Genomic DNA, 23,835 nt, shown 5'->3' with positions numbered 1-23,835 from the left:
GAAATTTAGGCAAAAGAAATGGGAGATGGAAATATAGTTCCAGCATGCATAGTTATTTAGGTTGAATGTAATGGAGGCACAGAACTTAAAACCAGCCATACCACTTTGTGTTCTTCAATAACTTGCTGACACACAGCTTCTGAAAACCAGCTAATTGGATATCAAAGAATATTCATCAGCTTGTGTACGAGCACCAAATTTTGAACTTCTGTTTATTCTGGTTAGTACACTGAGGAATTTTTTTGAATATAAAGTCTACATAGAGGACACATAATGTGTAGATTTATATATTGCACAATAAACAAAAATACAGAACACAATCATACACAGACAGAATGCAATACACCAACCCAAGTTTTATTGGTGTGCAGAATGTCAATAATTATAAAAAAACAACTGTGTTTGATGCCACAAGCTCTACATATTTCTGTGCAACATTCCCTAAAAATGACACCAACAACATATATTAAAAGTCAGGTGTAAATTTATTTTTATTTCATTTCTACATGTAACAGAGAATCATGCTGGGATTGTTAATGAGAAATGGAACAGTATTAGTGCTGGTAACTCATGCAGTGATTACAGTATAACCTGCTCATTACACAGTGAAACATTACCATAAAGTTTAAGGTGAACAATCTCCTAAACACAACTTGGAAAGTTTTGATCACCTAAACAATTTATTCTGCCATCTGTCTTTTCCTGTAACTCCATAAGATATGTTTTGCTTAGATACTGCTTCATTTTAGCAATTAATGGAAGAATGACACACCCAAGTAAATAAAAGTTATAATTTCCCCAATATAGTTTCATAGTGGGATATCATTTGCTGTTGCACTGTGTAGGACTGTTTGATTTTAAAATATACAAAAAGCTAGTCAATGAAAAGGCTGACCCGTTCAGTATCAAGTGGTGTCAATAATTCCGTTTTAAAAAGGATGCCAGGACACACAATCACGAAGGGAAGCGGGCAGACAGGTAAAAATGAGCTCCCATCCAACCTTGAAAGTTCTTTCACGCGTTAAGTTTCCATTTGGATCTTCAAATTTTTCTGATGCTAGTTAACACTGCCATAGTGGTGTATTGACACCACAAGGTGGATGATAAATGATTATCCATGCCAAGTTTAGCCACTTGTAGAATTTACAACTACTGAAGTATGATCTCTCCCCAGGTTCCTGCTACTGCTCAAAGTGTTGCTAAATCAAATGGATTCAAAGAGATATACAGCACTGAAACTGGCCCTTCCGCCCAACTCATCCATGCCGACCAGATGTCTATCTGAGCTAGTCCCATTTGCTTGTGTTCAGCCCATACACCTCTAAACTCTTACTGCCATTTATTTGTCTGAATAAATGTTTCTTAAATGTTGTAATTGTACCTGCCCCCACAGCTCCTCTGGTAGCTTGTTCCATATACATTTTCCAATGTTCTATAAACTCAGGATTAGTTCCTGTGGATTGGAGGGTAGCTAATGCTATCCCACTTTTTAAGAAAGGCGGGAGAGAAAAAACAGGGAATTATAGACCAGTTAACCTGACATCGGTGGTGGGGAAGATGCTGGAGTCAATTATAAAAGATGAAATAGCCGCCCATTTGGATAGCAGTAACAGGATCGGTCCGAATCAGCATGGATTTACGAAGGGGAAATCATGCTTGACTAATCTTCTGGAATTTTTTGAAGATGTAACTAGGAAAATGGACAAGGGAGAGCCAGTGGATATAGTGTACCTGGACTTTCAGAAAGCATTTGATAAGGTCCCACATAGGAGATTAGTGGGCAAAATTAGGGCACGTGGTATTGGGGGTGGAGTGCTGACATGGATAGAAAATTGGTTGGCAGACAGGAAACAGAGAGTGTGGATTAACGGGTCCCTTTCAGGATGGCAGGCAGTGACTGGTGGGGTACCACAAGACTCGGTGCTGGGACCGCAGCTATTTACAACATACATCAATGATTTGGATGAAGGGATTCAAAGTAACATTAGCAAATTTGCCGATGACACAAAGCTGGGTGGCAGTGTGAACTGTGAGGAGGATGCTATGAGAATGCAGGGTGACTTGGACAGGTTGGGCGAGTGGGTGGATGCATGGCAGATGACGTTTAATGTGGAGAAATGTGAGGTTATCCACTTTGGTAGCAGGTCACAAGGCAGATTACTATCTAAACGGCGTCAAGTTGGGAAAAGGGGAAGTACAGCGGGATCTGGGGGGTCCTTGTTCATCAGTCTATGAAAGTAAGCATGCAGGTACAGCAGGCAGTGAAGAAAGCGAATGGCTTGTTGGCCTTTATAACAAGAGTTGTCGAGTATAGGAGCAAAGAGGTCCTTCTGCAGTTGTACAGAGCCCTAGTGAGACCACACCTGGAGTATTGTGTGCAGCTTTGGTCCGCTAATTTGAGGAAGGACATTCTTGCTATTGAGGGAGCTCAGCGTAGGTTTACAAGGTTAATTCCCGGGATGGCGGGACGGTCAGCTGCTGAGAGAATGAAGCAGCTGGGCTTGTACACACTGTAGTTTAGAAGGATGAGAGGATATCTTATAGAAACATATAAGATTGTTAAGGGTTTGGACACGCTGAAGGCAGGAAACATGTTCCCGATGTTGGGGGAGTCCAGAACCAGGCACCACAGTTTAAGAATAAGGGGTAAGCCATTTAGAATGGAGACGAGGAAAGACTTTTTCTCATAGGGAGTTGTGAGTGTGGAATTCTCTGCCTCAGAGGGCGGTAGAGGCAGGTTCTCTGGACGTTTCAAGAGAGAGCTGGATAGGGCTCTTAAAGATAGCAGAGTCAGGGGATATGGGAAAAGGCAGGAATGGGGTACTGATTGTGGATGATCAGCCATGATCACATTGAATGGCGGTGCTGGCTCGAAGGGCCTACTCCTGCACCTATTGTCTATACCCACCACTCTTGTGAAAGAATCCAACACTCTTTTAAATAATGTAGAATTCAACATTTCTAGACAGCCGAGAATCCCTGATCTTGGTTAATTTAAGGAACAAAAGTTCAAGGAGAGCAGAGTTCAAGGAAAACAATAGCATGCTCAAATCCAAATATCTTATTAAAATCTTTCACCATTTCCCCCATGATTCCTAACCTGGTTGCGAGAAGACTATATATGCACATAGGAACAAATTATCGATTCTCACATATTATCTAAAAAAGGACAAGATCTCATTTACTTTTAGCCATTACCCAAAGGCTTTCTACTACATATTAAATAAGGATTTCAGAAAATACATTTGTGTATAGAAAATGGTGACATACAGCAGGAATTACTCCAACAGCACCATTTTCACTTCTTTGCAGATGCACACAATTGATTTATTGCATTTTTGGAAGATCGCACAGTATTAATTACTGAAGATTCAGAAAATATTGGTGACTTAAATCCAGTGATTTTCAACACATGTTCTCCAACATGAAAAATTCTAATGTGAACAAGTGCGAGTCCTTTTTTCTGCTTCAGTCAATTTTTTTGTGGCAAGGTTTGGAACAACAATATCTTTTTACCAACATCAAGTCAAGATTGGCTGATAATGGTTCATTATAGTTCATTTGCAAATAATTAGTCTCCTGAACAACCTTAATAGATTTCAGATCCACAGGTTCCTTATTTCTCACAGCACAGCTTCTGGTATGCTTCTCAAAGGAAAAGGTGCCAGGAACATATTCCACGAGCATTATGCCATTAAGCTAAGCTCTTGATGCTAATTTCGCACGGAATGTACTTACACGTCTTGTAGACCAACACTCATTTTTCTTAGTGCTACATTTTTCTTTCCTTCACTATGTATGTACAGATATGATGTCCACATAATTAATTGAAACACTATCCATTGTTGAAAATACGCTTTCCTGTTTGCTTTCTTCCCATCGCATTATATTAATGGCCCTGATTTCCCCGTACCAAAATTGCTGAAAGCCTGCCCAAGGCTACAATGTTGGTTCAAGCCTAGCTTTTGACAATCTTTTGCTTGGAGCTTGGCTCCAAGCACTTCAGAGTGAACCAGCATAGCAGAGGGGATTGGCACAGTACAGATGACTAGTGTCGCAGAAACTCTTTGACATGAGGAAAAACCTAGACTCTGAATGTCAAAGCTGGGACTGTGCTCTTTGTGTTTTGTTAATGTCTCTTATTTTTACAAATTATTACAAACATTCAGCAACAGTCAGGACCCAAAACAAATTAAAGATGTTATTAAAATTATAAACAGTAGAGAAAAATTACATAAAAAGCTATAAATATCATCCACACAGTAAATAACAAATATAATTATTCAAATAAACAATAAAGTAATATCTATTCATCTTTCCCCTGGGAGAAAGTGCTTATTTGTGCCCAATTGAATGTGGTGCACTATTCTGCACCATTCACCCAGACACAGGTTTGGTGGAATTTTTTGCCTCAGGGTGAGAAGTCTGCAGAAGATCGTGCTGTCTGTTGGACTCCATAAGAAACACATCGGGACAGCACAGGGGAGGGGGGTTGAGATGCTTCTGCTATTACCAGTGCTGGAAACCAGGATGTTTGTGTGGTTTAGTCTCATGCTGGTGCTTTTGTCCAGGTGTAAGGTATACCTAATGTACTAAACCGCAGAAAAACTCACGTTTCCCTTCACTAATCTGAAAACAAGACATCAATTATACTGTAGCCAAAGCTGGTGAATTGATAAATGCATCAAACATCTCTTGGGGTTTGAGATTTTGGCTGTGATGGAAATTTAAGAAAAAGAACAGCAACAAGATTTCACCCCTACCAAAAAGAACTGTTCAAAATATCCAGCAAAACTCAACATTGCTATGACTATTACATCCAATTGCCAGTTTGGCATTGTGTATGTAGTATGCAATTTGAATACTTGCAACAGATGGAAAAATCCAATCTTTCTCAGTTGTTAAATTTTAGTTAACGTTTTTATTTTTGACTTTAATTTATTATGAAAAGTGAAATACCTAAATGTGACTGACTTACTAAGTACAAGGTGCATTAAACATTGAATTCTTTGAGGTGCTTCCAAAGCCAAAGTACAAAATCACTTCACATAAGACAATGAAAGTTGTGTTTAAGTGATTGTTCCTTTTAAACAAAAAGGTGACAAAATATATGCTTACAGAAAAGAACCTTTACACTACATTTCCGTGTGAAGCAATAAAATACGCGTCATCCTCCATCACCAATGATGTGCAAAGGTTAGATACTTGACAATACACTCCCATAGTGCAAGAGAATTCATCACCTTAATGACAATAAGATCTTACAGTATGGAATAGCTACTGTGACAAAGTACATATTTGATGATACCCTTAACGCGGACAGGGTTCGCTACGGGATAACAGATCTATTTAAAGAGACAACACAAGAGTACTGCTTCTCCACAATTGGAGATAAATATTCTAGTTAATTACAGTAAATTACAGTGAAGAAACTACCATTGTTTGAATGGGTTGATGCATTTTTGCTAACTTTGTGGTAAAAAGTTCCACATTCTCAATAATACTCTAGGTAGTTTCTAAATTTGTCATCAGATTTACTAATCAGAATCTTAGATTTGTGACCCTTGGTTTTGGAACCCTACAAATGTGGTGAACAGCAGTCAATTGAATTTACAACTCAAGAATTGGTATTGCACACAAAGGCACACGAGTTGGGATGTCAGTGGAGTGGAAGGGACAATTGATTGCTGCAGGTTTGAAACTCCTTGTTATTTCTAATAGCGCAGCAAAATTCTATCCAGTATTTAACTGGTCATGGTAGGTCATTCTTTTCTTTCATCAGATACCCATTTACCTTATTTATCAAAATATTAGTGCTCGAAATCAGTATTCAGATTGTTATATCCAACAAAACAACCTCTAACATTAGAGCATTGGCTTTACCTCTTTAAATGATTTCATATGTCAAATCTTTCCTACGACTTCTTTGTTTTTTCCTTTCCAAGGAAAAATAAATGTCTCCAAATCTAAACACTACTGATTCAGATAATATAAATCAGACAACCCGAGGATCTACCTGTGAATAATTTTAAATAAAAATTCTATGTGGCAACCAGCATTCATCCACAATTAAAAGCAGAATGGGTTCAGGTAATTCAAATAGGTGTTAAAGGTGATAAAAAGTTCTAAATTTCTACAGATTTACTGTTTTGATCTCCAGCTGGTTGGGATCGTCATTGCCTTTCTACGTATCCTGAAAGAATCAAGTTCAGCACTGGCTTGTAGAATACATCCTAAATCTGCTGATAAAGTGAAGCAGGTTAAGCTCAAATTCCATTAAGATATCAGATCCATCTCAAACTTTGGTCCAGGATCTAAGCCAGTGGACTGTTTAATAAATAATTTCAATCCATTAATTTTCTACTTGTCTAAAATAATGTTCTCCCCGTTGGATTGCAACCCTGTCATGGTTGGGGAGCTTGTGTGTCTCAGTGACCCCTAGAGCTATGTCAGCGGGAGATTCGTCTCCTGTTAGGGTCTCCCATGCTGGACAGGTCGAAGGGTAGAGGCGAGACGAAGAGCGATCCACTGGTCCTCCAGGTTGGAGGTTGAGCACAGGGCTAACAAATATCGTAAAACAATTGTCTCGTAAAACAAATATGTTACGGAAACAGCAACTGAAGGAATCAACATGACCTGGGGTAGTGTCCAGAAGCTAGCCCAGAACAGACAGGAGTGGAGGACCTTCGTTGCTGCCCTACATGCCAGGAGGCATAATAGGCAGTAAGTAAGCAAGTAAAATAATGTCAATAAAGGGGCTCTTGAATACAAGCTTGGGAGCTGCATCTTCCACTTTACTTTCTAGTCTTTTTCTTGGAGTGAGCTGTATGGGTTCAATTAGAAAATCATTCTAGTATGCAAAAGTGTGGCAAACCCCACTTCTTTTGCCATATTCAAAGCAATGGAACTTTAGTTATTTGCTTAGGTCATAAGCAGATAGGCACAACTTGCCATAAGGTTTCAGAATCTCCTTGATTTAATACATTTGCAGATGTGCAGAAGAATGGGCATTTCTCTCAAGCCAGACCACAATCTAAATATACAGATCGCATAATTACCATTCTTCCACACCTGATTTATTCAGAATAAAATACCATTAAGGCCAAAAATGTATGCTCAAGATTTTTGCCCAGTGCATTAAACGCTGAAACTTTTGACTATGCAACTACCTTGTAATAAAAACGGTAATTTCTTACATTTAACTTGGATTTCTAAACACTGACAACAACAAACTTTGAGCTTTCCAAAACAATTCAGAGATCTTAAATGCACAAGAAATTCTGCCCGTTCCAGAATGAAAGCATATAATTAAGAATAATTTCACTTGTAATTCAACAAGTTTTCAAGTGATCCAATCACTGCCAACTTGCATCCCCTTTTATTTCAGCACCACGCGACATCAACATTTAATGGAATACAATTAATTGCTGTACTATTAAGTAAAATTTGACCCTTTACACTCATGATTACTTCATTCTGGTGCAATGGTTTAATGCAAGGAACATTTGCATTTAAATATATGCTATTCCAGTTTACACAGAAGGAAACAAGCACATCAACAGTCGTGCATGGAGAATGAGCAGGAAGAAGCAGCAGGCATACAAATAGACTGTTAGCATTCCTTTCATGGCCTGGCTAGGCTGCAATTTAAATTTTGCTAAAATGTATTACATCGATTACATTTAAAAAAAGTTTTTTGGGGGGATTTTGACCTTTCGTGAACACTTATTCCCAGTGGAAAATGAATTATCACACAAGAGTGCTGAATTTGCCTGAACAAGAATCACTTCAGTTGAATGAATAGCATTGCCTTGGATAAGATGAACCCGAGAACAATGTACTAATTAAAAAATATATAGTGTTTCAGTTTGCAAACAAACAAATGCTACAGCTATTGCAAATTAGGAGATTCCTAAACCCAGAATACTTGGGAGGACAGATAATTAAACAGATTCTAATAATGCAATAATTCTGATTTTTAATGTAGAATGTTCACATGTTTTCAGTGGAAGCAGTAGTTTTCTCCTCCACCTGATTTTCCCCAAATCCCCACATATTTCTTTAAATTAGATGTTTCACCTATTAACTATTATACACATGTAGGGAAAAGTTACAGGGAATCCCAAGGTTACGACAGGGCACCATTCCTCAGAACTGTTTGTAACCCAAACAAAAGCAGTTTGGAGAGGGTAAGAGAAGCAGCTCTGATGGGAGAGCAAGCAGTTCCAGTTGCAGGCCTCACTGAATCAGTGAGTGAGACAGACTGCCCAGGGTACCCAGCAATGCTTGGCTCAACCCAACCCCAATTGTTGCGGCTTGGAGCTGGGGGTGGGGGAGATGGCTTGCACAAATGCCCAGCTCCTGCTGGCAGAAAATGTCAGCAGCAGCTAAAAAATTAAGCCCCATCCATCTGCTGGGCTCCCAAGTGCTCACTTGTACATACATGGTGTTCATAAATCGGGTGTTCATAACCTAGAGAGGACCTGCAATCATTTAATGCTACATGCTCAGATTCATATAATACAAATAGATGGTGCTGCAGCTATAGTGCAATCAGAAAGTATTCAGACCTCTTCACCTTTTCCACATTTTGTTACGTTACAGCCTTATTTTTAAATAGATTAAATTAATTTCTTTTTATCATCAATCTGCACACAACACCCCAGAATGAAGAAGCAAAAACAGGTGTTTAGAAATGTTTCCAAAGTAATTAAAAAGAAATAACTGAAATATCACATTAACATAAGTATTCAGACCCTTTGCTATGACACTCAAAATTGAATTTAGGTCCATCCTGTTTCCATTGATTATCCTTGAGATGTTTCTAAAACTTGATTGGAGTCCACTAGTGGTAAATTAAATTGATTGGACATGATTTAGAAAGCACATACCTGTCTATATAAGGTCCCACAGTTAACAGTGCATGTCAGAGTAAAAACCACGTCATGAAGATGAAGGAATTGTCCGTAGACCTCCGAGTCAGGATTATGTCATAGAAACATTGAAAATAGGTGCAGGAGGAGGCCATTCGGCCCTTTGAGACAACACCGCCATTCATTGTGATCATGGCTGATCGAGACACAGATCTGAGGAAGGGTATAAAACAATTTTTGCAGCATTGCAGGTCCCAAAGAGCACAGTGGCCTCCATCATTCCTAAATGGAAGAATTTTGGAACCTCCAGGACTCTTCATAGAGCTGGCCGCCCGGCCAAACTGCGCAATCGGGGGAGAAGTGCCTTGGTCAGGGAGGTGACCACGAACCCAATGGTCACTCTGACAGAGCACCAGAGTACACTCCACCAATCAGGCCTTTATGGTAGAGTGACCAGCCCGCTTGAAGCTTGCCAAAAGGCATGAGAAACAAGATTCTCTGGTATGATGAAACCAATTTTTAACTCTTTGGCCTGAATGCCAAGCGTCACGTCTGGAGGAAACTAGGCACTGCTCATCACCTGGCCAATACCATACCTACGGTGAAGCATGATGGTGGCAGCATCATGCTGTGGGGATGTTTTTCAGCTGCAGAAACTGGGAGGCTAGTCAGGATCGAGCGAAAGATGAACAGAGCTTCTGAAGAAGGGCTTCGACCCGAAACGTTGCCTATTTCCTTCGCTCCATAGATGCTGCCTCACCTGCTGAGTTTCTCCAGCATTTTTGTCTACCTTCGATTTTCCAGCATCTGCAGTTCCTTCTTAAACAAAGTACAGAGAGATCCTTGATGAAAACCTGCTCCAGAGCGTTCTGGACCTCAGACTGGGGTGGAGGTTCACATTCCAACAGGACAATGACCCTAAGCACACAGCCAAGACAACGCAGCAGTGGCTTCTTGACAAGTCTGTGAATGTCCTTGAGTGGCACAGCCAGAGCACGGACTTGAACCTAATAGAACATCTCTGGAGGGACCTGATAATAGTTGTGAATCAACGCTCCCCATCCAACCTGACAGAGCTTGAGAGAATCTGCAGAGAAGAATGGGGGGAAATTACCCAAATACAGGTGTGCCAAGCTTGTAGTGTCATACCTAAGACGATTTGAGGCTGTATTCGCTGCCAAAGGTGCCTCAACAAAGTACTGAGTAAAGGATCCGAATACCTATGTAAATGTGATATTTCAGTTATTTCTTTTGAATTACTTTGCAAAAATTTCTAAATACCTGTTTTTGCTTTTTTATTGTGGGGTATTGAGTGTAGATTGATGATTAACCATATAACAATTACAGCACGGAAACAGGCCATCTTGGCCCTACAAGTCCGTGCCGAACAACTTTTTTTCCCCTTAGTCCTACCTGCCTGCACTCATACCATAACCCTCCATTCCCTTCTCATCCATATGCCTATCCAATTTATTTTTAAATGATACCAACGAACCTGCCTCCACCACTTCCACTGGAAGCTCATTCCACACCGCCACCACTGTCTGAGTAAAGAAGTTCCCCCTCATGTTACCCCTAAACCTCTGTCCCTTAATTATGAAGTCATGTCCTCTTGTTTGAATCTTCCCTAAAAAAAGAAAAGAATTTAATCCATTTTAGAATAAGGCTGTAACGTAACAAAACGTGGAAAAAGTGATGGGGTCTGAATACTTTCTGAATGCACAGTATATGGAACTCTAGTACAATAATTAGAGTATCTTGAGCAATCCCAGGCATCACACTTTAGGAATCATAAAGCGGTCAAATGGAGCGCAGCTTGGATATACCAGAATTATTTGAGGGCTACATTGAGTAGAGGTTTCACAAATTAGGATTACTTTCCTGAAATTTATGAAGGTTAAGGGTGGGGTTGGATAGTGTTGATTTAAGATGTCAAGACATTAAAGGAAATTGATATGGGCAGGCAGTAGGAATTTATTTCAGCTGGATGAAGAGTTTAGGAATCGAACACAAATCTTAAAACTAGGGCATTTAAATGTGAAGTAAAAAAATATTTAGAGGATGGTAAAATTCAGAATTCTCTGTCTCAAATGGCAATTAACATTCGGTTAGTTGTTAATTTAAAATCAGGGTTGATATATTTTTGATAAGTAAAGCTACTACGGTGTGGGGGAATACAGATCAGCCATCATCTTAATGATCAGCAGATCATGCTCAAGGGCAAAATGTTTTTTTGATGTTCCAATTTATTTGAGTGCCCAGGTTAGCACCTCCAATTTGCAGCTTGATTTGTCTTCTATTTATCAAAAAATTGTGCACACCATTGAGAACGCCAACAATTTTTGCATCTGAATTCACAGCATATGGTCCCTCTCTTAATAGGATGCCCTGTGCAATAAGTGCCAAATTTGAAAATCTAACCCATTAAGCAAAATTCAAAATTGTTAAAATCCATGACTATTTCCCACATAGCTTTTAACAGAAACTGCAGTTAACACTTTCCTTCCAAAAATTAGGTGCATTTGAAAGAGTAACACTGATTAAAAATACGGGAAGGTGCTGCACAATTGAATGAAGCTATCAATTGTTGACATTACCCTTCAGTTTAGAAGCCAATTAAAACAAGTATTGTGTATACCAATTATTGTGCTATTTAAAAAAATCTAGCCAGTAGCCAAGAAAAGGGGACATGTTCTTATTTTAGAAAAACAAAATTAAAAAATTAGTTTAAAGTTAATAAATACATCTGACATATGGAATTCCAGCAACTTTCAATTCCTAAAAATCCCAACATTTCTCTGCATTTAGACAGACAAAACAAACTGATCCTGTTCAATGGGTTTTTTCACCCACATGCCTAGTCCACTCTTCTGGAACTCTTTGATCAAGGTCTCCTTGGCAGCTTGATATTCAACAGCAGCCTGCTTTGCATCATAGTAAGAACCAGACTTCTCTTGCTTGGATTGAAGCAAACATGGCAACTGTAGGAATAAGAAAATATATGTATGGAGTGAAAAGGAGCAGGAAAGCAAATTACATACATAGGTAGACATGAATGCATATGTTAATTGAATAAAATAATTCAGCATAAAATCCTCTTTGTTAGAGATTTTCTCTTGAGGTGTTTTTCATAACAACTGGAAGTAACATAATTTCAAATATCAGGATTACAAATGAGTTATTTGCTAGTTCAAAATGTGTATAGTGCTGCTCTCAAAATTAAATGTTGCTTTCATTGGGCAATGAATGCTTCTTCGGAAATAAACACAGGTATGGTGGCTTAGTGGTTTCACTGCCTTCAGAATGTGACAAGTTCAATGGCTCACAAAATGACATAATTCAGTCTATGGAACTTTGGAACTTAGTATCCCGACCAAGTTTGTTTTATGCATGATTCCAATTTAATAACTACTGATATGCCAGGTCACGTACCAGTAATAACCGAAATAACTAATTTTTACCTGTCAATTAGTAGGAGTGACCATTACATAATCCGTGTGAAGAGTAAGTTATATCTTCACATTAAGGGTAGCCTGCACTGTATATATATATATATATATATATATATTATGCTATGTAGGGCAGATAAAGGATAGATCTTCCAGAACAAAACAAAAACAAATGTTTGAAGCATTATGCAATGTTAAAAAGGTTCACAATACCAGAATAAACTCGATTTGCATACAACCTATAATTCAGATACATGTGCATCCCTACATCAGTTCATCCCGAGCCAGTTCCCAAATAAACAGAAACAAAACAGTTCCCATTAATACTCCATAAACATAGAATCGTATGACTTGATATAAATCACATGAATACAATCCGCAGCAAAATAATTTGTGTACGTCAAATTCCCTTTTGAAACATTTAACTCATCCTTTCATTTCATACAATGTATTCCAGATCATAATTCACTGCACAAAACAAACCTCTTTAGACAATTACAATAACCCGGTGTCCGATGTTTATTAATCATCCCCATTCCACACAATTAAAACAATCTTTGAGTGTAACATTTTACGTTGGTGGGTCATTTGTTGTGAGTTATTGATTACTGTAGTTAAGAGGCAAGCATAATTATCATGCAAACCATTAAACAGATGACCAATTTAAGTTAACTGACACATCAATGCAGGTTCCAGCATGTTTTTCCCCAAAAGAAACCAACGCCTTCAGAGGAAATTATGTACTGAGTACATTAAAAATCTACAAACTATAATAATGGACAATCAAGCAGTTTAGACTCCAGTTGTACTTTTACACAATTTACAAAATATACTTGACTGATGCATCAGTCTCTCTGCTTGCTTTAAGGTTTCTAAGTAAAATACATTTGGCTAGACGAGTGTTTTTAAGTGACAATGGTGATCAATATCACAAACACCTATTAGGTCAGACTACAAAGGAGTTGTGAGGGAAATTCCATGTACATGGTGCTGAATGCAGAGTGTAGTGCTAATGGAATTGTACTCTGCGTCTAACTAATGGTGCAGCATATAGTTGTTTGTGCAACCTATCAAAAAATATTTAACAGAACAATATAAGACTAAGTTTTACATATTGGACTTTCCTGGAAGACCAGCTTTGGTGCAATTTAAAATGGAAAATCTTTGCTGGAATAGAAAGCTATTTTAAAATATTACGTTGATAGGAAATTTCGGATTCATCATACCTTGGCATGCAAGCGTAACCAGCGACTGTAAAGAGCGTGTTTACACAGCCGAGACGGTCGCCCCATATCATCTTTCCCTGTCATGGCATTAATAACTTCCAAGGCTGTGTCATCTACAGCCCAATTGACACTGAAATTTGGAGCTTTGCCTGGCTGACGTGATTCAGTGTTACTTATACCTAAAAAGAGACAAACAAGTTCAATGAAGATTATAGTCAGGTGTTGAAACTGTGAAATTATTCAGGGTGCTTTATCCACCCCATTACCTGAAGGCTGTAGAGTAATGAAATCAACATTTTGTATTTGCCTGTGTATACTTCACCACAGCTTCTGACAAAATCTGTAGAATGAATGTTTGAAAAAATGGCATCACTTCCACAAGTTTTAGGCTCCACTGAATATATTTCTACTTGATGTGGATGCCAGCCAACATTAGAAGTGATACGAGTTCATTGGAACTATGTTTGGCACTTTGAATTATGGCTTGAATATTGGGCTGATTAGCCTCATTGGTGAGGCAGTGTTTTGGCTAAATTGGACAGTCAGCATCTGTTGGCATCTCTTTTAATGTTCTTCAAAAGATAAAATCTAACCATCACGTACTCTAAATCTGTTTACTTAGGCTGTAGCTTATAGATATCTCCTTTGCATGAACATGGTTGGAATTTGTTACTTTCAATTGCATCAATGAAATTCTGTAGCATATTTTTTACAATTAAATTAATTTGGATATATTTGTCTACTCTGATCTTGGTCCTGTGTGACATTTCAGATATATGACTTCAATATCTATGGGAAATTTTAATGTCAGCCCTGTTTTAATTGCCATTATTCTGGTCTCTAAATCAGAAGGTGTGGGAGTTCAAGTACCATTCCACTGAAACAGAACATGGAACAGTACAGCATAGGAACAGGCCCTTCGGCACATAATATCTGTGCTGATTATTATTATTATTATTAAATCGTTGAAAGCATTAGCGACGCAGTGGTGCTGGTTTCCGACGGGCACAGTGACGGACACATCACACATCTCTGTCCTCCATGCAGCTGGCAAGCTCCTCTTTTGTCCCTACACATGTGTCTTCCATCATGTCTTGGCATCATGTGCCAAACATGATGCCAAGACCAACTCTTATCTGCTTGTACATAATCCATATCCCTCTAACCCCTGCATATTCTTGATTAATCCTGCATATTTTTGCAGGATTCTAGGACAAATGTCTACAATATAAAGGTTCTGCTATAAATTTTAACTGCATATGATTCATACTTTAATTTGAAAGTATAGACAGCATGTCATGTAAATGACCATCCAGAATACTCGATTTCTGACAAACTCCCATGTTTGTCAAATTCCACTTCTAAGAAGAAATGTTAACAATAATTGATAAGGTCCCACACAGGAGATGAGTGGGCAAAATTAGAGCACATGGTATTGGGGGTAGGGTATTAACATGGATAGAGAATTGGTTGGCAGACAGGAAACAAAGAGTAGAAATAAATGGTTCCCTATCGTATTGTATTCAAATTTATTGTCATTGTCTCAATTTGAGACAACAAAATGAATTTCCCTTACAGGCAGTATCATAAAAAAATCACAAAAAAATAATAAAAATAAATAATAAATAAATAATACAACATATTAAAAATAAAATTGAAATTGAATTAAAAATTTAAAAATTAAAAAAAAGCACAAACACAGAAAGTCCACGACACAACATAACATAAATGGCACCAAGGTGAGGATGGCACCATAGTCCAGCCAGCCTCCCCTCCATGTTCATCATTATAGCCAGGCAGTGGCGAGTGGAGTGTTGCAAGGCTTGGTGCTTGGGCCGCAACTATTTACAATATATTAATGATTTAGATGATGGAATTAAAAGTAACACAGCAAATTGGGTGGCAGTGTGAACTACGAAGAGGATGCCAGGAAGTTGCAGTGTGACTTGGACAGGTTGAGTGAGTGGGCAGATGCATAGCAGACGCAGTTTAATGTAGATAAATGTGGGGTTATCCACTTTGGCGGCAAGAACAAGGAGGCAGATTATTATCTCAATGGGGTCAGATTAGGAAAAAGGGAAGTACAACGAGACCTGGATGTCCTTGTGCACCAGTCACTGAAAGTAAACATGCAGGTAGAGCAGGCAGTGAAGAAAGCTAATGGCTTGTTTGCCTTCATAACAAGAGGATTTGAGTATAGGAGTAAAGAGGTCCTTCTGCAGTTATACAGGACCCCGGTGAGACTACATCTGGAGTATTGTGTGTAGTTTTGGTCTCCTAATTTGAGGAAGAACATCCTTGCTATTGAGGCAGTGCAGCGTAGGTTCACGAGCTTAATCCCCGGGATGGCAGGACTGTCATATGAGGAGAGATTGGAAATACTGTGTTTGTATTCACTGTAATTTAGAAGGATGAGAGGGAATCTTATAGAAACGTATACAATTATAAAAGGACTGGACAAGCTAGATGCAGGAAAAATGTTCCCAATGATGGGGGGTTCAGGACCAGGGGCCACAGTCTATGAATAAAGGGGAGGCTATTTAAAACTGAGATGAGAAAAAATAATTTCACCCAGAGCTATGAATTTGTGGAATTCTCTGCCACAGAAAGCAGCAGAGGCCAATTCACTGGATGAATTTAAAAGAGAGTTAGATAGAGCTCTAAAGGCTAGTGGAATGAAGGGATATGGCGAGAAGGCAGGCATGGGTTACTGATTGTGGATGATCAGCCATGATCACAATGGCGGTGCATGCTCGAAGGGCCAACTGGCCTCCTCCTGCACCTATTTTCCATGTTTCTATGTTTAAAAAGAAGAATTTAAAAAACGACAAATTTCTGAAATGGTTCTAGGCTATATCAAAAAGAGCTCACAATCGGTACACAGTTCATTTAATTCAATGCCTTCGAACTCAATCTTTTCATCAGATGTAGCAAGTTCCTTTTCAAGTTGTCAGTCTCCTTGTTTGGTATTCTTGCCAGACTTCGTGAGATTAGACCATTTTCAGATATGATGTTTGACCTACCTGTAAAGCTAGCTTTTATATTCTGTGAAAGATGGCAATCTTTTCCAATCTTTCAGCAGCTGTCCATGCAGATTAAATTAATCTTATTTCTGACCACACAAAGGTTCAGGGGTCATTACTTCAAAGTGGTCATGCTCAAAATAGAACAGAATAAAAATATTGGGCTTTATATAAAAGTTCACAGCTAAAATGGGCTTAAATAGGGCAATGCAAATAAACTTTTACACAAAGTCAAATGAAAGATTTGTTTTCTCAATATCATAGTCGTTGTGCAGTCCATAATATTTATTGCAAAACTTTCCAAAGAATAAAGTCCATTGTAGAATTTTTATTGAATTGTCTGCTACATTTCTTCAGTTTTAATATTCAACAGAATTGTATACATTTTGGACAGAATTATGTGCCATTTGTTGCTATGTTCATTGCGCTGCTTGTGAAGTGAAATACAAGTTACAAATCAGCAAGGTCAAAAAGGTTCATAATGAGCACATTCATTCTTCCTGTCTGTGATTTAGTGTTTAAAAGTGAACGATTAGTCAAGAGACTCTGGGGACAGAGGCAAGTGGAAGTTGAAGTGGTGGCAATTCAATGGACAAGGCATGCAATTTAACCTGCCAATTTGTTCCAGGCTGCAGCTAATTAATTCATTCTGCAGCAAAGAGGTTTTATTCATCAGGATACAGCAAAGAGTGTTTAAGAAACAGGATCATTCTAGCAGGACTGCTCATTTCTTGCTAACTATCAAAAGCTGCTTTTTCCTCATCTGAACTTCTCATTCCCTGGCATCCCTCGGCATTCTATTGTGACAGACAGAGGTTGTGTCATCTTTTGACAGTCAAGAGTGAAAAATGGTGGCTAAATATGACATCTGAACTAATACATATCTATATAACTAAAAGTCTCATCTTGACCACTTCCTGTCTACGCTGTATATTGATTTTAGAAAAAACGCCACCATACATCGCTATGAGTTTTGACCATCTTACTCACAGTCCTCCTCTGCCGGGGCAGCCCCGAGGATTTTTTCCGATCGATGAAAAATAAAAAGGTTATGAGTGTTTAAAAAATCTTGAGATCAGCTGATTGGTCCTCTCGCATGTCAATCACCACGGTGAAGGTAACGCCTCTTCCGGGGGTGGGGGCAGGACGACAAAACCCCGGATGCCTGGACGTGAGTCAGTCACTCTGGAAGATCGCGAGGGAGAGTCCACAACTGTGATTCTAAGCTGAGAATCAACTGAACTGTGAGTCTGCAATGTACTTGCAATAAATGATTTGTTAGCCCTTAATGACAATGTAATGAGTTGTCTGGCAATTTGGAGGGCTGCACTCTGCGTGAAATGCTATGAAACTGAATTTGGTGGCCTGCACTCTGCCTGAAATGCTATGAAACTAAATTTGGTGGCCTGCACTCGGCTTGAAATGGAATTTCAAGGAATATCCCTGAGTGAACTGCCAGCCCACCAGCCCTGAGTGACTGATCTGGCAGTCCACCAGCCCTAAGTGACTGAGCTGCCAGCCCGCCAGCCCTAAGTGACTGAGCTGCCAGCCCACCAGCCCTGAGTGACTGAGCTGCCAGCCCACCAGCCCTGAGTGACTGAGCTGCCAGCCCACCAGCCCTGAGTGACAGAGCTGCCAGCCCACCAGGCCTGAGTGACTGAGCTGCCATCCCACCAGGCCTGAGAGACTGTGCTGCCAGCCTACCAGGCCTGAGTGACTGAGCTACCAGCCCAAGAATCCATTTGGCCCACAATGTCCATACTAGTCCTCTGGAAACCAGTCCCTTTGGCCCACAACACCCATATTAGCGCTCCCGAAAGCCCCTCCCTCCCTCACTGGCCACCAATATTCGAATTGGTGTAGAGGTGGAATATTGCGTTGGGGGACCAGCTCTCCCGTGTGAACATGGGACCCAGCGGGTCCCACTTAGTCTACTAATATATTATATGTATTAGTATGTAGTATATGTATAAGTTCAGATAAGGAAAAATATCTACAGGCCCACAAACAATAGTATGGATATAGGGTGCAAGTTGAATCATGGGCATCACACGCCTCAGCACTCGTGAGTAAGGCAAGGCAGCGCCTTTACCACCTCAGGCAATTGAGGAAATTCAGAGTGTCTCCGAGGATCCTCCAGTGCTTCTACGCAGCGGCGGTGGAAAGCATCTTGTCCGGGAACATTACCATCTGGTTTGGGAATTGCTCTGCCAAGGACAAGAAGGCTCTGCAGAGAGTGGTGCGTTCGGCCGAACGCACTATGGGAACTTCACTTGCCCCCCTGCAGGAACTATACATCAGGAGGTGCAACTCCAGAGCCAACAATATCATGAGAGACCCCTTCCACCCCTGCAACGGACTGTTCCAGCTGCTACGGTCAGGCAAACGCCTCCGTTGCCATACGGTGAGAACGGAGAGGTTGAGAAGGAGTTTCTTCCCAGAGGCCATTCGGACTGTAAACGCCTATCTCACCAGGGACTAACTCTACTGAACGTTTTTCCTTCCATTATTTATTATGTAAAAGAATATGTGTGTTATGATTGTGTTTATAGTTTGTTTGGTTGCTTGTCTTTTGCACAAAATTCCGCGAGCATTGCCACTTTCATTTCACTGCACATCTCGTATGTGTATGTGACAAATAAACTTGACTTGACTTGACTTGACTTGAATCAGGGGTTAAAATTGACATGTAGTAAAGGTAATGCTATGGTTGTTATGGGAGATTCCAACATGCAGGTAGACTGTGAAAATCAGGTTGGTACTGGACCTCAAGAAAGGGAGTCTGGATTGCCTCCGTGATTGATTCTTAGAGCAGCTTGTATTGGAGCCTACCAGGGAGAAGGCAATTCTGGATTTAGTGTTATGTAATGAACCGGATTTGATAAAGGAACTTGAGGTTAAGGAGCCATTAGGAGGTAGACCATAATATGGTCAAGTTTAATTTACAATTGGAGAGGGAGAAGGGTAAATTGGAGGTGTCGGTGTTACAGTTGAATAAAAGGGACTATGGAGCCATGAGGAAGGAGCTGGCGAAAGTTGACTGGAAAGATACCCTAGCAGGGATGACAGTGGAACAACAATGGCAGGTATTTCTGGGAATAATACAGAAGGTGCAGGATCAGTTCATTCCAAAGAGGAAGAAAGATTCCAAGGGGAGTAAGGGGCGACCATGGCTGACAAGGGACGTCAGGGACAGTATAAAAATAAAACAGAAGAAGTACAACGCAGCAAAGATGAGCGGGAAGCAAGAGGATTGGGTAATGTTTAAAGAACAACAGAAGATAACTCAAAAGGCAATACGGGGAGAAATGCGAGGTACAAAGGTAAGCTAGCCAAGAATATGAAGGAGGACAGTAAAAGTTTCTTTAGGTATGCGAAGAGGAAAAAATTAGTTAAGGCCAAAGTTGGACCCTTGAAGACTGAAAAAGGTGAATTTATTATGGGGAACAAGGAAATGGCAGATGAGTTGAACAGGTACATTGGATCCGTCTTCAATAAGAAGGACATAAACAATCTTCCTGATGTACTAGTGGCCAGAGGATCTGGGGTGACAGAGGAAATCCACACTAGGCAGGAAATGGTGCTGGGTAAACTGATGGGACTGAAGGCCGATAAATCCCCAGGGCCTGAGGGTCTGCATCCCAGTGTACTTAAGGAAGTTGCTCTAGAAATCGTAGACGCATTGGTGATAATTTTCCAATGTTCAATAGATTCAGGATCAGTTCCTGTGGAGTGGAGGTATCTAATGTTATCCCACTTTTTAAGAAAGGCGGGAGAGAGAAAACAGGGAATTATAGACCAGTTAGCCTGACATCAGTAGCGGCACATTTGGATAGCAGTAACAGTCTGAGTCAGCATGGATTTACGAAGGGGAAATCATGCTTGACTAATCTTCTGGAATTTTTTGAGAATGTAACTAGGAAAATGGACAAGGGGGAGCCAGTGGATGTAGTGTGCCTGGACTTTCAGAAAGCATTTGATAAGGTCCCTCACAGGAGATTAGTGGGAAAAATTAGGGCACATGGTATTGGGGGTAGAGTGCTGGCACGGATAGAAAATTGGTTGGCAGACAGGAAACAGAGTAGGGATTAACGGGTCCCTTTCAGAATGGCAGGCAGTGATTAGTGGGGTACTGCAAGACTCGATGCTGGGACTGCAGCTATTTACAATCTACATCAATGATTTAGATAAAGGGAATCAAAGTAACATTAGCAAATTTGCAGATAACACAAAGCTGAGTGACAGTGTGAACTGTGAGGAGGACGCTATGAGAATGCAGGGTGACTTGGACAGGTTGGGTGAGTGGGCAGATGCATGGGGCAGATGCAGTTTAATGTGGATAAATGTGTGGTTATCCACTTTGGTAGCAAAAACAGGAAGACAGACTACTATCTAAATGTTGTCAAGTTGGGAAAATGGGAAGTACAACGGGATCTGGGGGTCCTTGTTCATCAGTCAATGAAAGTAAGCATGCAGGTACAGCAGGCAGTCAAGAAAGAGAATGACATGTTGGCCTTTATAACAAGAGGAGTTGAGCGTAGAAGCAAAGAAGCCATCTGCAGTTGTACAGGGCCCTAGTGAGACCACACCTTGAGTATTGTGTGCAGTTTTGGTCCCCTAATTTGAGGAAGGACATTCTTGCTATTGAGGGAGTGCAGCGTAGGTTTACAAGGTTAATTCCCGGGATGGCGGGACTGTCATATGCTGAGAGAATGGAGCGACAGGGCTTGTATACTCTGGAATTTAGAAGGATGAGAGGATATCTTATTGAGACATATAAGATTATTAAGGGTTTGGACATGTTAGAGGCAGGAAACATGTTCCCGATGTTGGGTGAGTCGATGTTGGAGACGAGGAAACGAGGAAACCTTTTCTCACAGAGAGTTGTGAGTCTGTGGAAATCTCTGCCTCAGTGGAGGCTGGTTCTCTGGATACTTTCAAGAGAGAACTAGATAGGGCTCTTAAAGATAGCGGAGTCAGGGGATATGGGGAGAAGGCAGAAACGGGGTACTGATAGGGGATGATCAGCCATGATCACATTGAATGGCGGTGCTGGCTCGAAGGGCCGAATGGCCTACTGCACCTATTGTCTACTGTATTTGTCTATGGATACATTATTTGCTCTTATTATAATGAATGAAGAACTGAAGCAGCTCTGTATATTCCTTCTTCACCATAATTTCCATTACCTTGTCAATGACTCCATTTCAGCCTTGGATCATTCTTTGCTTAGTAATGTTTTTGAACATACTTTCATGTATTTGCATCTTCATAACATTTCCTTTGTTCATTACTATCTAAACTCTCACCTATGGCTTTATCGCCTTTAGACGATTTATTCCATTCAAAACAGCTAGCCTGTGACCTTTTACTCACATTTGCCACGAGGTCCTCTTCTATTGCTTAATAAAATTCATCTATTACCCTGGTTCGCATTAGTTTACCTTGAGTCTTAATGAACCTTAAATTAACTTAAGTCTGAAGAAGGGTCCCAACCGAAATGTCTCATTACCATTCCCTCCTCAGATGCTGGCTGACCTGCTAAGTTCCACAAGCACTTTGTATTTTACTCAAGATTTCAACATTCTTGTGTTCTTATTAACTTACATTCATTTTTGAATTGGCAATATCTCTATTTTAAAATTCTTACAAAAATTAAAATTTCCTGATTTCAAATGCTCCAAAGCATCATTCTGCCTTAGCTCTTCAAGGTGCGCTGCCCCGTACAACCCTTAGAGTCATTGAGATATCTGCAAAATTTTAGTTCTGGCCTTCTTGATCAAAATATATTTTAACCATTCCTTGGTTAACCAACTGTTGACACAATGTTCTGGAATCCCAATTCAAAGACTCTTTATAAACCTTTATAACCAACCTCCAATAAATACGAGCAAAATACAAAGTGCTGGAGGATCACACCGAGTCGGCAGCATCTGTGGAGGGAATGGACACGTGTATCCTGGGTTGGGACCCTTTCTCAGTCTGAAGAAGGATCCCGACCTGAGACGTCGTCGGTCCATTCCCTCCCATTAATGATGCTGACTCATTGATTTCCTCCAGCACTTTGTTTTTTTTGCTGAAGATTCCAGCATCTGCAGTTACTCGTGTCTCCCGATAAATATGATTTGGATGCTTAAAAGTTAATTTTAATCCAATATAAGAGTGTTTAGATTAGCCTGTAGATGCTAAAAGCCAGAATGAACTCACCACTAAGCAAAGGCCTGTTGAGAGTATATATGCTTGGGAGCTCTTCGATATCACCAATTCGCTGGTAGACGGCACGAGACAAGTGATCAGCATGGTATAAACTACCCAGAATAATGCTGGCAAAATAAAGAGGCTCCATAAAATGGCTTAACAGAGCTCCTTGTAATCCAAGCACGTTCCATCTGAAAATAGAGACACCATTATTTTGCCATGAAATAAACAGGGAAGTCATCAAGTCACAACAGTACTATATACTGATTTTTTTAAATTCAAAATCTTGTGTAGTATGATACTAGAACTAGACATTTCTGATAAATTTTATAACTGCAGAGAGCTTAAATATAGACAAGCATACATTAAGCTGCAGATTAAAATGTTCCCTGCCAGTATGACTGGCACATTCATGTACTCTCCATACACTCTTATGCCATACTTATTAGTTTCAGTAATACTTCTAAACTCACATACTGGTTCTGCATAGGTACGTTTCTGAGAACTGGATAGAATATTAAATGAGACAAATAAATCAAGTAGCGATCATCATTAATAGAAATATTAAGCATTAAAACATGGAAAGGCAATTTAACAGACATTGACACGTTAAATTATAATTTAACTGCAAACGCGGCACATGTTCAAAAGTTTAACAATACCATGTACTGTCTAAAAAAGCAATCCATAGTGGCATTAAATCGTGAATTATATTTAAACTAACCTATAAATTCTTTTCTCCATTTGGAATTCTTTTCATAGAAAATAGGTGCAGGAGGAGGCCATTTGGCCCTTCGAGCCAGCACCGCCATTCATTGCAATCATGGCTGATCGTCCCCTATCAATAACCCGTGCTTGCCTTTTCCCCATATCCCTTGACTTCACTAGTCCCTAGAGCTCTATCTCATTCTCTCTTAAATCCATCCAGTGATTTGGCCTCCACTGCCATCTGTGGCAGGGAATTCCACAAATTCACAACTCCCTGGGTGAAAAAGTTTTTTCTCACCTCAATCTTAAATGGCCTCCCCTTTATTCTAAGACTGTGGCCCCTGGTTCTGGACTCGCC

The 23,835-nt window shown here is 39.9% G+C and overlaps 1 protein-coding gene across 2 annotated transcripts in view; it reads right to left on the bottom strand.

The window, feature by feature from the left end:
* Positions 1–466: 466 nt before the first annotated feature.
* Positions 467–23,835, bottom strand: part of LOC129698941 (double-stranded RNA-specific editase 1-like) — a 213,741-nt gene continuing 190,372 nt past the window's right edge. For both annotated transcript variants that reach the window (XM_055638427.1, XM_055638429.1), the window contains 3 exons: positions 22,779–22,960; positions 13,549–13,727; positions 467–11,854 (listed from right to left, as the gene is read on the bottom strand). In XM_055638427.1, coding sequence (XP_055494402.1) covers positions 11,678–11,854; positions 13,549–13,727; positions 22,779–22,960 — 538 coding nt within the window. In that variant the 3' untranslated portion in view covers positions 467–11,677. The remainder of the gene's footprint in view (positions 11,855–13,548; positions 13,728–22,778; positions 22,961–23,835) is intronic.

The sequence above is a fragment of the Leucoraja erinacea genome, chromosome 7, assembly GCF_028641065.1.
Source record: "Leucoraja erinacea ecotype New England chromosome 7, Leri_hhj_1, whole genome shotgun sequence".
Classification (NCBI taxonomy): domain Eukaryota; kingdom Metazoa; phylum Chordata; class Chondrichthyes; order Rajiformes; family Rajidae; genus Leucoraja; species Leucoraja erinaceus.
The sequence above is the reverse complement of the archived record's forward strand: the minus strand, read 5'-3'. Positions and strand labels throughout refer to the sequence as shown.